General features: G+C 50.9%; 2 protein-coding genes across 4 annotated transcripts in view; both read right to left on the bottom strand.

The window, feature by feature from the left end:
- Positions 1–12,716, bottom strand: part of CEP135 (centrosomal protein 135) — an 86,613-nt gene that overhangs the window by 17,705 nt on the left and 56,192 nt on the right. For all 3 annotated transcript variants that reach the window (XM_044299413.1, XM_044299420.1, XM_044299425.1), the window contains one exon: positions 22–137. In XM_044299413.1, the coding sequence (XP_044155348.1) occupies positions 22–137 (116 nt within the window). The remainder of the gene's footprint in view (positions 1–21; positions 138–12,716) is intronic.
- LOC122941935 lies at positions 3,800–7,767 on the bottom strand. The gene is made up of 2 exons (XM_044299435.1): positions 7,198–7,767; positions 3,800–7,118 (listed from the first exon to the last, which is right to left on the bottom strand). Exon 2 carries the CDS (start codon positions 6,032–6,034, stop codon positions 3,941–3,943), a length of 2,094 nt encoding a protein of 697 aa, XP_044155370.1. The 5' UTR covers positions 6,035–7,118; positions 7,198–7,767; the 3' UTR covers positions 3,800–3,940.

Genomic DNA, 12,716 nt, shown 5'->3' with positions numbered 1-12,716 from the left:
TTTAATCTGTATTTGATTTACCTATTCTATCTTCTAAAGTGCCTATCTCTTCTTGTGATAACTGCAACTCGTTAGCTTTCACAGTAAGGCGATGCTGGAGGTCTTCCATAGACTTCTGAAGTTGCTCAGTCAGTAACCTGTATCAGAAATAACACTACATTGTGATAATAGTTACAATGCTCAGAAGGGAATGAGCAAACAATCGTATTTTTCGACAGGGTGATTAACAACAATATATATTAAGTACAGTACAACATACATTATTACTGACAATGTCGAGTAGGACTACCTATGGCCGATGCTGGTATGCATGGGGTTTGGCCAGGTGTTTTTTCCCTTCTCTGGATCAACTTGCAGGATAACAGATGGACAGATGTATTTTTCAGCATTATAAACTATGTTACTATATGATGGGTTGTTGATCATTCTGATTGGAGGCGGGAAGGAATTTTCTTCCTCTAAAGTGAGGAAAATTGGCTTCTACCTCATAGGGTTTATTTTTTTTTACTTCTTCTGGATTAACTTGCAGGATAACAGGCTGAACTGGATGGACAGATGTCTTTTTTTCAGCCTTATATACTAAACCATGTTTACCTCATGGGTGAAATTGCTACATACTGCCCTTAGGTCAAGGGTTAAAGGGGTTCTGCAGTTTGTTTAAACTGATGATCTATCCTCTGGATAGATCATCAGCATCTGATCGGGGGGCTGTTTGAGAAGGCAGCGGCGCTCCAGCAGCCTTCTCACTGTTTACCGCTGGCCCAGTGACGTCACGACTAGTATCAACTGGCCTGGGCACGGCTAAGCGCTGTTTACTTGAATGGAGCTTAGCCGCGCCCAGGCCATTTAATACTAGTCGTGACATCACTGGGCCAGCGGTAAACAGTGAGAAGGCCGCAGCGCTGCTGGAGCGCCACTGCCTTCTCGAACAGCTGATCGTTGGGGGTCCCGGACCCCTGCCGGTCTGATGCTGAGAGATCATCAGTTTAAACAAACTGCGAAACCCCTTTGAAGTAAATGGAAGAGTATTGGAATACTTCAATTTGGGTAGAGAAACTAGACACAGGTGCCCTCTCTCTCCTCTTCTTTTCGCTCTTGCAATTGAACCCTAGGCATGTAGCGTACCTATGTCGCGGGATATTATGGGTCTTAAGAGAGGGAGTAGGAAAGAGGGGATTTCGCTTTAAGCAGATGATATACTTCTGTACACAGTGTTATGCCTTTTCAGAAGTGTTATAAAAACGAGATTTTTGTGAACTCACCTGTAAAATCTCTTTCTCGCGTAGTTCATTGGGGGACACAGACCGTGGGTATAGCTGCTTGCTGCCACTAGGAGGCGACACTAGGCTAAGAAGTGATAACTCCTCCCCCGCAGGCTATACCCCCTCCAGCCTGGAGAGAGCATACCAGTTTGTGCCCAAGCAATAGGAGTAGGAGAAAAAAATCAATAATGAAAATACAGTACACAACCCACAACTGACAAACATCAGTCGGAATGCACCAGAACTGAGGACCATACTGGCCCACCAACCGCCAATATGTGCGGCAAACAGAACACTGGGTGGGAGCTGTGTCCCCCAATGAACTACGCGAGAAAGAGATTTTACAGGTGAGTTCACAAAAATCTCGTTTTCTCGCTAGTATCATTGGGGGACACAGACCGTGGGACGTCCTAAAGCAGTCCACGGGGAGGGAAAAAAATCACACGCCCCTGGAGAAAAAACGCCCTCGAGGATGCGGCATCCGCTGCCGCCTGCAAGATCTTGCTGCCTGGAGCAGCAACAGATGATGGCTAGAAAAGACCCCCGAAAAACTCGGTGAACTTGCCGGAAGACCAAGACGCTGCCCTCTAGAAGCGATGTCTGGAGTAGATGAACCCGAGAAATGACGACCGCTGGACAGCCAGGCCATCACTCCGCTAGGAAGCAACCGACAGGCAGACATCCCAGGAAAAAAAGCATCCCGTTGGAAGACGCCAGCTACGACAAGGACCTCCAAGAAAATCAGGCAGAAAACCCATACAGCGGAACGCGCCAACGCGCCAGATATGGACCAGCAAATCTCCGAGGCCAAAATAGATGGCTGATGGAGAGCCCGCCCTTAAAATACGAGGGAGAAAGAAGAGAAAAACCATGTCCGAGAAGACCCGAAAAGCGGTGACCTTCCGCCAGAAAGAAAATTCTGGCGGAGCACTGCCTGATGCAAATGACAAAGGACAAATGGACGTACAAAAAGAAGAAGAAGAAGTCCCAGAGGGGGGGGCTTGTTTGTTCCTGAAACGCCCCCAGCGATCTACCGATCGTCGGGGCGAAGCCGGTCGTAGACCACAACTGTGGGAGCGGAACCAAAATCCAGGTTCGCAGGATCCTCCTCTGGTTAAAAGAAACCGGTAATGGAAAAAAACCCATAATTGACATATATTGACTTCCGGGCAGAGACCAAGATAAGAGAATACTCTCCGTGGAAAAAAATAGATCCCGGATTCCATAGCTATACAACCCATTGCCACCGGTCGAGGAGACCGAAGGGAAAAGGTGGTCAGCAGTCCAGCTAGAGGAAGGACAGGAAAGAAAATACTGGTTTAGTTTACCGGTAAATCCTTTTCCAGGAGTCCGACATGACAGCACCCATGGAGGTTGTCCTATTGGTCTCTGTAGGGACAGGAAGCGAGAGAGATTAAAAGGCCCCCACCCCTCCCACTCTCCAGTGTTTTACCAAATTACTACACCGGATAGGATCCAACACCTTTATTAATACAATGTTATATTCACACTGCTTACAAGGCTGGAACCAGCATAACGGGGAGGGTAGTACAGGGTGCTGTCATGTCGGACTCCTGGAAAAGGATTTACCGGTAAACTAAACCAGTATTTCCAGGACGTCCCTCCATGACAGCACCCATGGAGAACTAACAACTGAATCTCCTAGGGGGGGACTACTGCCTGAAGGACTTTCCGCCCAAAGGCCAAGTCCTGTCCGGCCAAAACGTCTAGCCTGTAATGTTTGGCAAAAGTCAGGAAGCTAGACCAGGTTGCCGCTTTGCAAATCTGGTCAATTGTAGCGTCGGCCCTTTCGGCCCAGGAAGTTGCCATTGCTCTCGTGGAATGTGCCTTCAGATTTAAGGGGCAGGCTATTTCTTGCAGCCTGTATGTTTCTCTGATGGTGTCCTTAATCCACCGAGCCAGCGTCTGTTTTGAGGCCTTCAAGCCTCTATTCTTCCCACCGAACTGGATGAACAGATTACTTGATCTCCTCCAGGAACTGGTTCTGTCCAGATAGGCCAGGATTGCTCTTCTAACGTCCAGCCTCTGGAATCTTTCCTCCTGTATATTTTTGGGGAGGGAACAAAATGAAGGGAGTGTTAGCTCTTGTTCTCTATGGAAAGCAGAGACCACCTTAGGTAGAAAGGCTGGGTCTGGCTTCAAGATTATGCGGTCATCCAAAATCCTTAAGTAAGGTTGTTTAATTGACAAGGCTTGGATTTCCCCTATCCTGCGGGCTGTGGTTATAGCCAGAAGAAACACTGCTTTGAGAGACAGAAATTTTTCGGATATCTGCCCAATCGGCTCAAACGGAGGATCGCATAATCCTTCTAGAACTACGTTCAGACTCCAGGGGGGAACCGACTGTCTCAAAGTGGGCCTCAATCTGGAAGCTGCTTTTAGAAAGCTTCTAATCCACCTATGATCTGCAAGGGGAGTATCGAGACAACAGCTGAGTGCCGAGACCTGTACTTTGAGTGTGCTGGGTTTCAGACCTGCATCAAACCCCTCCTGAAGGAACTCTAAAATACAACCCACCGTGGGGGATCTGGCATCTGCCTGGTTCTGTGACAACCAGGATGAGAACTTTTTCCAAATCTTGTTGTATATTGCTCTTGTAATAGGTTTGCGGCAGCTCTGTAAAGTTGAAATTACCTTGTCCGAGAGTCCCTTGTTCCTTAAGGTTTGCCTCTCAGGATCCACGCTGTAAGGTTCAGTTTGTCCAGGTTGGGGTGAAACAGAGGACCTTGTGATAGTAGGTCTTGTCTTCTTGGAAGGGTTATTGGTTCCCTGATGGACATGGTCTTTAGAACCGAAAACCAGGCTCTCTTGGGCCAAGCTGGAGCTACCAAGATCAGCGTGGATGAGCACCCTCTCAATTTCTTCAGGATTAGCGGTATGAGGAGAAGTGGGGGAAAAGCGTAGGCTAGGCTCATATCCCAAGGTTGGGAAAGAGCATCCACCGCCAGTGGTCCTCCTCTTGGGTCTAGCGAGAAGAAATAGTCCAGCTGAGTATTTCTGCTGGACGCAAATAAATCCACTTGAGGTCTCCCCCACTGTTGGCAAATCATTTGGAATACCTCCTGGTTCAACTTCCATTCCCCTGGCCTGACTAATTGTCGGCTGAGAAAGTCCGCTGTGTAATTGAGAGATCCCTTCAGGTGTGTGGCTGAAATGGACAAGATCTTCTCCTCTGACCAGCTGAAGATGAGATTCGCTAGGTCCTGGAGATGAGGATTCTTCGTCCCTCCTTGTCTTTTTATGTAGCAAACTGTTGTTATGTTGTCCGATAGCACTCGGACATGATGACCTATGAGGAGATGTTCTGCCGCTCTTAGGGACTCCCAGACCGCTTTCAATTCCCTGTAGTTTGAGGATCTTAGGGCGTCTGCGTCGGACCAACTGCCCTGAAAGAACTGGTCCCCTAGGTGGGCTCCCCAACCATGGCTGCTTGCGTCCGTGGTTAATGTTTTGAGCGGTATCGTGTTCCAGGCAACTCCTCGGGACAGGTTTTCTGTTACCAACCACCAGGAGAGGGAGTTTACCGCCCCGTCTGAAAGAGATACCTTGGTGTTTAGTGATCTGTGGTCCTTGTCCCAAGAAGCGAGGACCTCCGCCTGGAGGGTTCTTGTATGGAACTGGGCCCAAGGAACAGTTGTGATGCATGAGGTCATCAGTCCTAGGACCTGCATGGCTTCCCGCAGAGTCCGTTTTTTCTTTAGTTTGAAGGCTCTTATTCTTTCCCTTATGCTGACCTGCTTGTCTTGGGGAAGAAGAGAGTATTGGGTCACGGAATTTAGGAGGGTTCCTAGGAACTTCTTTTGCGTTGCTGGTTGTAGGTCCGATTTCTCCAGGTTTATTTTCCATCCTAGACGAGTGAGTAAAGATAGAGTCCTTCCTTTGTGAAGCTCTAACTCCTCCTCTGAGTCTGCCACAAGCAGAAAGTCGTCTAGGTAGGGGACTATAGTTACCTGTCTCTGTCTTAGATAGGCAACTATCTCCGCCACTACCTTTGTGAAGATGCGTGGGGCTGATGAAATTCCAAACGGGAGACATTGGAACTGAAAATGCATAATCCTTCCGTCCTTCTTGATTGCGAACCTCAAATATTGCTGACAATGAGGGTGAATGGGGACGTGATAATATGCGTCCTTTAGATCCAGGGTGCATAGGAACGCCCCTGGGCTTATCAACGGAATTGCAGATTTTATTGATTCCATCTTGAAATGATGATGTGTTATCCATTTGTTCAGAAATTTCAGATTGATGATGGTTCTCTTGGAGCCATCTGGTTTTGTGATGAGGAAGAGTTTTGAGTAGTGACCTTTGAACTCCTCTGAAGGAGGGACTTGTACAATTGCGCCTAAAGTCAGAAGTTTTTGGATGTCCGTCAGGAGCTGGTCCTGCAGAGAGGTCGATTGAAAGACTGTGGTCTGGAATAGATGAGGAGGAGGAAGGCGAAACTCTATCTTGAACCCCGTTCGGATGGATTCCAGGATGTATTGGTTTTTGGTTATCCTGGTCCATTCTTCCCAAAAGAACTGGAGTCTGCCCCCTACTGGCCTGGCGTCATTGTTTCTCAGGCTTGGAATTGGGGTTAAAAAGGAAACCTCGACCTTTTCCCCCTTTGGGGTAGCTCCACCTTCCAGTCTTCCCTTTACCTCTGGGAGTGCCCTGGAAGCTGCTGGTTGTCTTACGAAAGGGCAAAGGTTTCTTTCCTTTTTCCTCCGGAAACCCCTTCTTTCTGTCCGCTGTCTTCTCCAGGATCTCATCCAGTACCGGACCAAAGAGGTGAGAACCTTTAAGGGGTAAGGCGCATAGTTTATTCTTGGAGGCTATATCCCCCGACCAGGGTTTTAGCCACAGGGCTCTCCTTGCCGTATTGGTTAGGGAGTCTGTTTTTGCTGCAAATCTTATGGACTCCGCTGAGGCGTCTGCTACAAAGGATGCAGCCATCTTAAATAGGGGTAATGACGCCAGGATCTCTTCCTTAGGGGTGTCTTGCCTAAGATGTTCTTCCAGCTGGTTCACCCAAAGACACAGAGATCTGGCCACGGACGTAGCAGCAATATTGGTGTTAATGCTATTGGCCGAAACTTCCCATGCTCTTTTGAGCAAACCGTCGATCTTCCGATCCATTGGCTCCTTTAACTGGGCTGAGTCCTCAAAGGGGAGGGTGGTTCTTTTTACCACCTTCGCCACCTGGATATCGACTTTAGGGACTACATCCCACAGTTTTGTGTCCTCCGGGTTGAACAAAAGCCTGTTCTTAAATTCCCGCGGTATATACAATCTCTTATCGGCGTCAGCCCATTCGTCTATGACTAGGTCCTTCAAATTCTCGTTCACCGGGAACAATTTTTTCTTCCTAGCTTTTAAGCCGCCGAACATCTCGTCCTGTATCGAGCGAGTCTGTTCCTCTTCCTCTATATCCATAGTCTGTCTTACAGCCGACAGGAGGGGATCTAGATCTTCTTGTGAGAAGAAATATCTTCTCTGATCATCGGCCATATGGGAAGAACCCTGATCGTCGTCCCCCTTTAAGGTTTCCCCTTCTGAAAGGTATAAGCCTTCTTCTTCAGAATCCGACTCCCTGAGCACACGGGGTCTTTTGGGGGGAGGGGAGACGGCACAGGGTTTCTGCGCTACACTAGAGCTGGCCGCCTGGATCTCCTCTTTCACAATCACTCTCAGGTCTGCCAGAAGGGAGGATTGTTCGTCTCTGAGGATTTTTGCTAGGCAGTCACTACACAGGGCTTTTATATATGCCTCCCCCAGTCTCTTTGAGCATAGCGCACATCTTCTGGGTTTCTTTTTAGGCTCTCCCAGCGACTTAACCGTGGTGTCTTTCTCCCCCTGGTAGGAAGAGAGAGAGACCATTAGCCCAGCGTAAGGAATAAAGGAGAGGGACCTGGATACATCTCACTTTACTTACATGACTCGGGGTAGGGATGTCTGCGCTAGTGTCCTGCATAGCTGACATCTGGACCTCCATACCACACCTGGACAGCAAACTGACATTCAATTTAAGTCCTACCTGGTCCACCCGTTGCCGCGCGGCTCCGCCTCCTTATTTCCAGGTGGGGGGGGGACTCAATGCCATGCAGAGTCGACCCCCCCTGCGTGCATTCCGCCGGGCTCGGCGTTCCCTGGGCGCCGCCATCTTTCTTTCGCCCATGTGACCCGCACTTCCGGTCACATGGGCTGCACGCCGAACGGGAGGAGCGCCGAGCGCAGGAGCCGCAGCCGATCCCAGAGCTCCCGAACCCGGAAGAAGCGGCCTCGGCTCCCTGATACCGCGGCCACCACACAGCGCTCCCGACCGCTCTCAGCTCCTCGCCGATGCGGCCAGAAAAGAAGGTATCTGGGGAAGCCAGGGGACCTCTACCCAGAGAGGTGCTAGCTTTTAGGGCCCCCGGAGCCTGAAGAGGAGAGGGAGACCCCCCCGACCAGGCTCGGCCCCATATAGATTCCCAGGGCAGGGAAAAGATTCTCTCGGCTCCCATCCCTGTAGGGACAGGAAGAACACTGGAGAGTGGGAGGGGTGGGGGCCTTTTAATCTCTCTCGCTTCCTGTCCCTACAGAGACCAATAGGACAACCTCCATGGGTGCTGTCATGGAGGGACGTCCTGGAAAATAGGGGTGTTCCGTTCAAGGAACGAAATCCCTACCAGTGGTGACAAGGTGTGACAGTCACCCGCTCAGCCTGGCTTGGGGGGACCGTAGTCCACCCCCGGAAGGAGCAGTGAAAGGAATGACCACCATCGCTTGATGTGACACAGAAGTAACCATAACTGAAGGAAGGAATCACTGTAGTGGTAGACGAGTGCCACAGGGACTAAGTAAACATATCTGACGGACAGTATCACCGTAGTGGTAGACGAGTGCCACAGGGACTAAGCTACCCAGTCGAGCGCGCCCAAGTAAGGTGCTGATAGCTATGGCACTGACGCCAATGCAAAACCCGAGTTGACGACACAAGAACAATAGTAGTCAGAGCAACGGACAGTTAACAGTAATGAAGACCATTGAGAGGTCAGGGCAAGCCCATTGCCATCAGGGACTGGCACTGTACAGATCTCTTGGTAATGAAATACACCCTTGAGGAGGAGCCCATACAAAGGAAGCTGCCAGAGTAACGCAAAGGCCACACTCCAGCTGAGGAGGATGCCACACCGTACAGGATACCAATCCCAGAGTCGGAAGAAACCGCCGTCTGACGAAGGAACTGTGCAATAGGAATGTTCAGTAGGAACCCTAGCATGTAGTGGAGATGCAAATACCCTTTGTACAGTAATAGCTACCGCCTGCTCCTCCCAGCGTAAAACTGAGGGAGAGGCCTAAGGACACCCAGAAGTAGCATGGAACCAAGCTAACTCAGTCAACCAGAGCCATTCTGAGGCATTCCATCTAAAAAGGGGGCAAAACCAGAGCAACCGCCGAAGCAGTGTCAGGGTAGAACCCCTATCTGAGGGGGCTGACCCACTGCCATGAGTTCGATCTCCGGCCCTTGTGAGAACTACCCTTGCTTTTTTTTTTTTTTTTTTTTTTTTTTTTTTTGTCAGAAGTGGGATCTGAACCCACGCCATTTGGAGACCCGAACACCCATACACGGAAGAGATTAACTCTTGAGTCTGGCACATTAGACCACTCGGCCATCCTGACTTAGAGAACACGCTGTAGTAGTCAATGCAGAATGCCAGCAAAACACCCTCACCTAATGAGGAAGAGTGGTGGCCCAGAATACAGAGTCAGTGCAACCTTGGGCTCGCTGGGTCGTAATCCCAACATTTGTATAATGGCGTGCACCCACACGCTGTAGAGGACCAAGTTCTGACCTACCTGAACGGTGGAGGCCCATAGGGATGGGAATCTAGGGCACCTGAAGAGCTGCTGAGCGACTCCCTTAAGAGAACAAGGAACGACCTATCTGCGCCAACCACCTGTACCAGAAGAGACGGGAGGATACAGTATGGGAGCAGTCCCAGTATCCATATACCTCTAGATGAAGAGTACCAGGCACCAATGGCAACGACTGTTGCCGCGGCCCACCCGTGAAGGAAGCCACGGCATCTAGTGCGGAGGCTTAGTTGAATTAAAGCATGCATAGATGCTCAGTGATTTCCCGTTAGATGTAGAAGGGGGTAATGCCACGACTGTTGAATAGTATTCAGTGGTAGCGCAACCCTCCGCAAGGAAGGAAGGTAGGGAGAAAAACAGAACCGCATCCAACGGTAGTGTAATAACCCCCTCCCTGGAGGGGGTAACGCGTACTGTAAGCACTACCCTCAATGGAAGTGCAACCACTCCACCCATGAAGGGGAGAAAAATATATAGGGAGTACTGTATCCTGAGGTTAGCGCCAGTACCTAACCTATGGCAGGGGGTAATGCACCCAGTAGGAATTGACCCCTATGGCAGAGAATTACACCCCTATCGAAGAGGATAATGCATACGAATAGTCCCGTTCCCGGTGGGTAGAGAATTCCTCCACCTAAGCAAGGTGGTAATACTTACAGCAAACATTGCCACCCGCGATAAAGCCATAAGGCCTCCTATAAGAGAGGCTAATGCATAACGCCAGTACTGTACCCAGTGGAACAGCAATCCAACAACCGAAAGGGGAGACGCAAATGGCTGGCACTGACCAGTGCAAGTGCCGTCAGTCCACCTGTGGAAGGAGGGAATACAAAGGGTAAGTACTGTATCCAGTAGCAAAGCAAATGCCGCCTAAGGAAGGGGCAATGCAGACAATCAGTACTGCCGGTAGCATGGATGCAGTCTAGAAGGTTCATATCAGAGTCCGCAGAACTGTTCCCTCAGAACCAACCCCTGTCAGAAGGGAGGGTTCTGAATATCACCCTAATGAGGAAGGATGGAGGTGCGGAGGAGACCGAGGAGGAATGTCCTGCTCGTGCGCAGCTCTACCTCTTAGCATCCAGCCATGGCAGTTGCAGGCTGTGACAGCGGTGATATAACCATCAAAACACCCAGGAGGTGGAATCGGCATCCCTACCTGACCGCTCACAGGATTGTGTGGGCGGTACTCAATCGACCCACAATCCAGGAGGGTGGATTGGGAACTGCCAGAGGTCCTCCATTGGATTGCGCATGTGGATTAACAACCAAATGACCCAAGAGGGTGGATTGGGAATCCAGCAGCTGTGTTCCCCTGGCTTGTGCAGGTGGAGCATTATCAACCAAACGGCCCCGTAGGGCGGATTGGGAATCCTGCATCTGTGTTCCCCCCGGATCCGTGCAGGTGGAGCATTATCAACCAAACGGCCCCGTAGGGCGGATTGGGAATCCTTCAGATGTGCTCCCCCGGATCCGTGCAGGTGGAGTATTATCAACCAACGGCCTCAGCGGGCGGATTGGGAATCCTCAGATGTGCTCCCCTGGATTTGTGCAGGTGGAGCATTAATCAACCAAACGACCCCGTAGGGCGGATTGGGAATCCTTCAGATGCGCTCCCCTGTATTTTTGTAGGTGGAGTATTATCAACCAAACGGCCCCAGCGGGCGGATTGGGAATCCTCCAGATGTGCTCCCCTGTATGTGTGCAGGTGGAGTAATATCAACCAAACAGCCCAACGGGCGGATTGGGAATCCTGCAGATGTGCTCCCCTGCATTTGTGCAGGTGGAGCATTATCAACCAAACGGCCTCAGCGGGCGGATTGGGAATCCTTCAGATGTGCTCCCCTGTATTTGTGCAGGTGGAGCATTATCAACCAAACGGCCCGTATGGCGGATTGGGAATCCCTCAGATGTGCTCCCCTGGATTTCACCTGTGGTGGCCTATACACCAGACGACCCAGAAGGTGGTCTGGGAATTCTTCATGTGTGCATTCTCAACTAAACAGCCCCGGAGGGCGGATTGGGAAACTGTGAGCAATCCTGCCCTGTCCAGATAGGACATGGGCCCAGCCCCATACCCCACCACCAGGGTGGACATGCCGGCAGGAAGGGGTTAGGGTTAACTTCCTAATCTAAGGTAATTGGCATGCAGAAAGGGGACACTCAGATAATGCAGTGCCGGCTGCAAACAAACGACTTGCCACAAAGGGTTAACCCAGCTCAGAGGACCAGATGCGGAGCTCAGCGGAGCACCTGGGGGAGGAGCGACAGCTAGTCGGGGAGAATCCGCGCCAAAAAGGACGAACCCGCCCCCTCCATAACTGGAATGAAAGTTGCGGCCTAGTAGGCCGCAAAAGCCGGGACATAAAGTTCGGCGCACAGCCGACCGGGCGGTACTGCCGGCCGGTTACCACAGCGGGGCCTGAAGAGCAACCGCCGATGTCTGCCCACTGATTTGGAGGGGGAGTGTCCACTCTCGCTGCGGGAACCCATCCCGTGCCGCTAAAACAACTGCACGGGCTGAATCCCGGTAGGCCCGAAGAGGAGCCGGGGGCTAAATTTTTGGCGCCGGCCAAACGAATAGCCGGCCGGGAGTGGAGTGACCGGAGCGGCGCTCTGCAAGTGCCCTGGCTGAACATCGGCCGCGGGAGCTCACCCCGCAGGCCGTACAACTGGACCAGAATCTGAGGAGAACCCAGGCCCCCCGTATGGACAGAAGCCCAAACCTACATTGGGCCTGAGGTAATGTGGGGCCCTCACCATGAATGGCCCACCTGAGGAAAAAGGTCCTCCATCTTATGATGAGGTGACCGGGGGGGAAGGGAGAAGGGGGAGGGGAAGGGCCGAGGTACTTACCCAATACGGACTACTCACCCCATCTTCATCCTCTTCTCTTCACCCTTTCTCAGAGTACCAGCAGGGTCACCTCTTCAGCCGCTGGCACACGAAGTGGCAGGAGACTGGAATGGCGGAGGGTCTCGCCGGATTCAGGTGACCCCCTTGGCTGGCGGGAAGCAGGGGAGCTGGGCTGCCCTGGTCCACTTTCGTTTCTTGGGGAGGGCGAGCGGTGAGGGATTCCGACACCGGCCTTGCTCCCGGGGTAGACAGAGTGGCTAGGCGACTCTGTTTCCCCAACCTAAAAGAGGAAAAAGATAAAATAATAAAAGTAAGCCGCCCTGCAAAAGCAGGGAGGTCTGCCTCCTACGACACTAAGCTAAAAACTGGTATGCTCTCTCCAGGCTGGAGGGGGTATAGCCTGCGGGGGAGGAGTTATCACTTCTTAGCCTAGTGTCGCCTCCTAGTGGCAGCAAGCAGCTATACCCACGGTCTGTGTCCCCCAATGATACTAGCGAGAAAGTTACTTTTACTAATTCTAGTTATAATGGATATTCATTGCCTTTAAGAGCAATGTTGGTTTATATTCACTATTTTGTATGAATTTTTAACGTAGGCCGAAGTAAGTCTATGGGAAGATTACTGCGTTGTTCAAAGGAACTAGTGTTATTGTAACAATCTATTATACATTTAGACAGTTAGAAGATACACAACACCTGCAGAAGTAGAGGTTTCATTGCATTTCTTATCTGAACATGAATT

Source organism: Bufo gargarizans, chromosome 1 (genome assembly GCF_014858855.1).
Source record: "Bufo gargarizans isolate SCDJY-AF-19 chromosome 1, ASM1485885v1, whole genome shotgun sequence".
Classification (NCBI taxonomy): Eukaryota; Metazoa; Chordata; class Amphibia; order Anura; family Bufonidae; genus Bufo; species Bufo gargarizans.
This window is presented reverse-complemented; position numbering and strand designations above follow the sequence as displayed.

What these genes read in the sequence shown, in the direction of transcription:
- LOC122941935 (XM_044299435.1), bottom strand. Translation starts at nt 6,034, where the DNA reads ATGAGATCCTGGAGAAGACAGCGGACAGAAAGAAGGGGTTTCCGGAGG.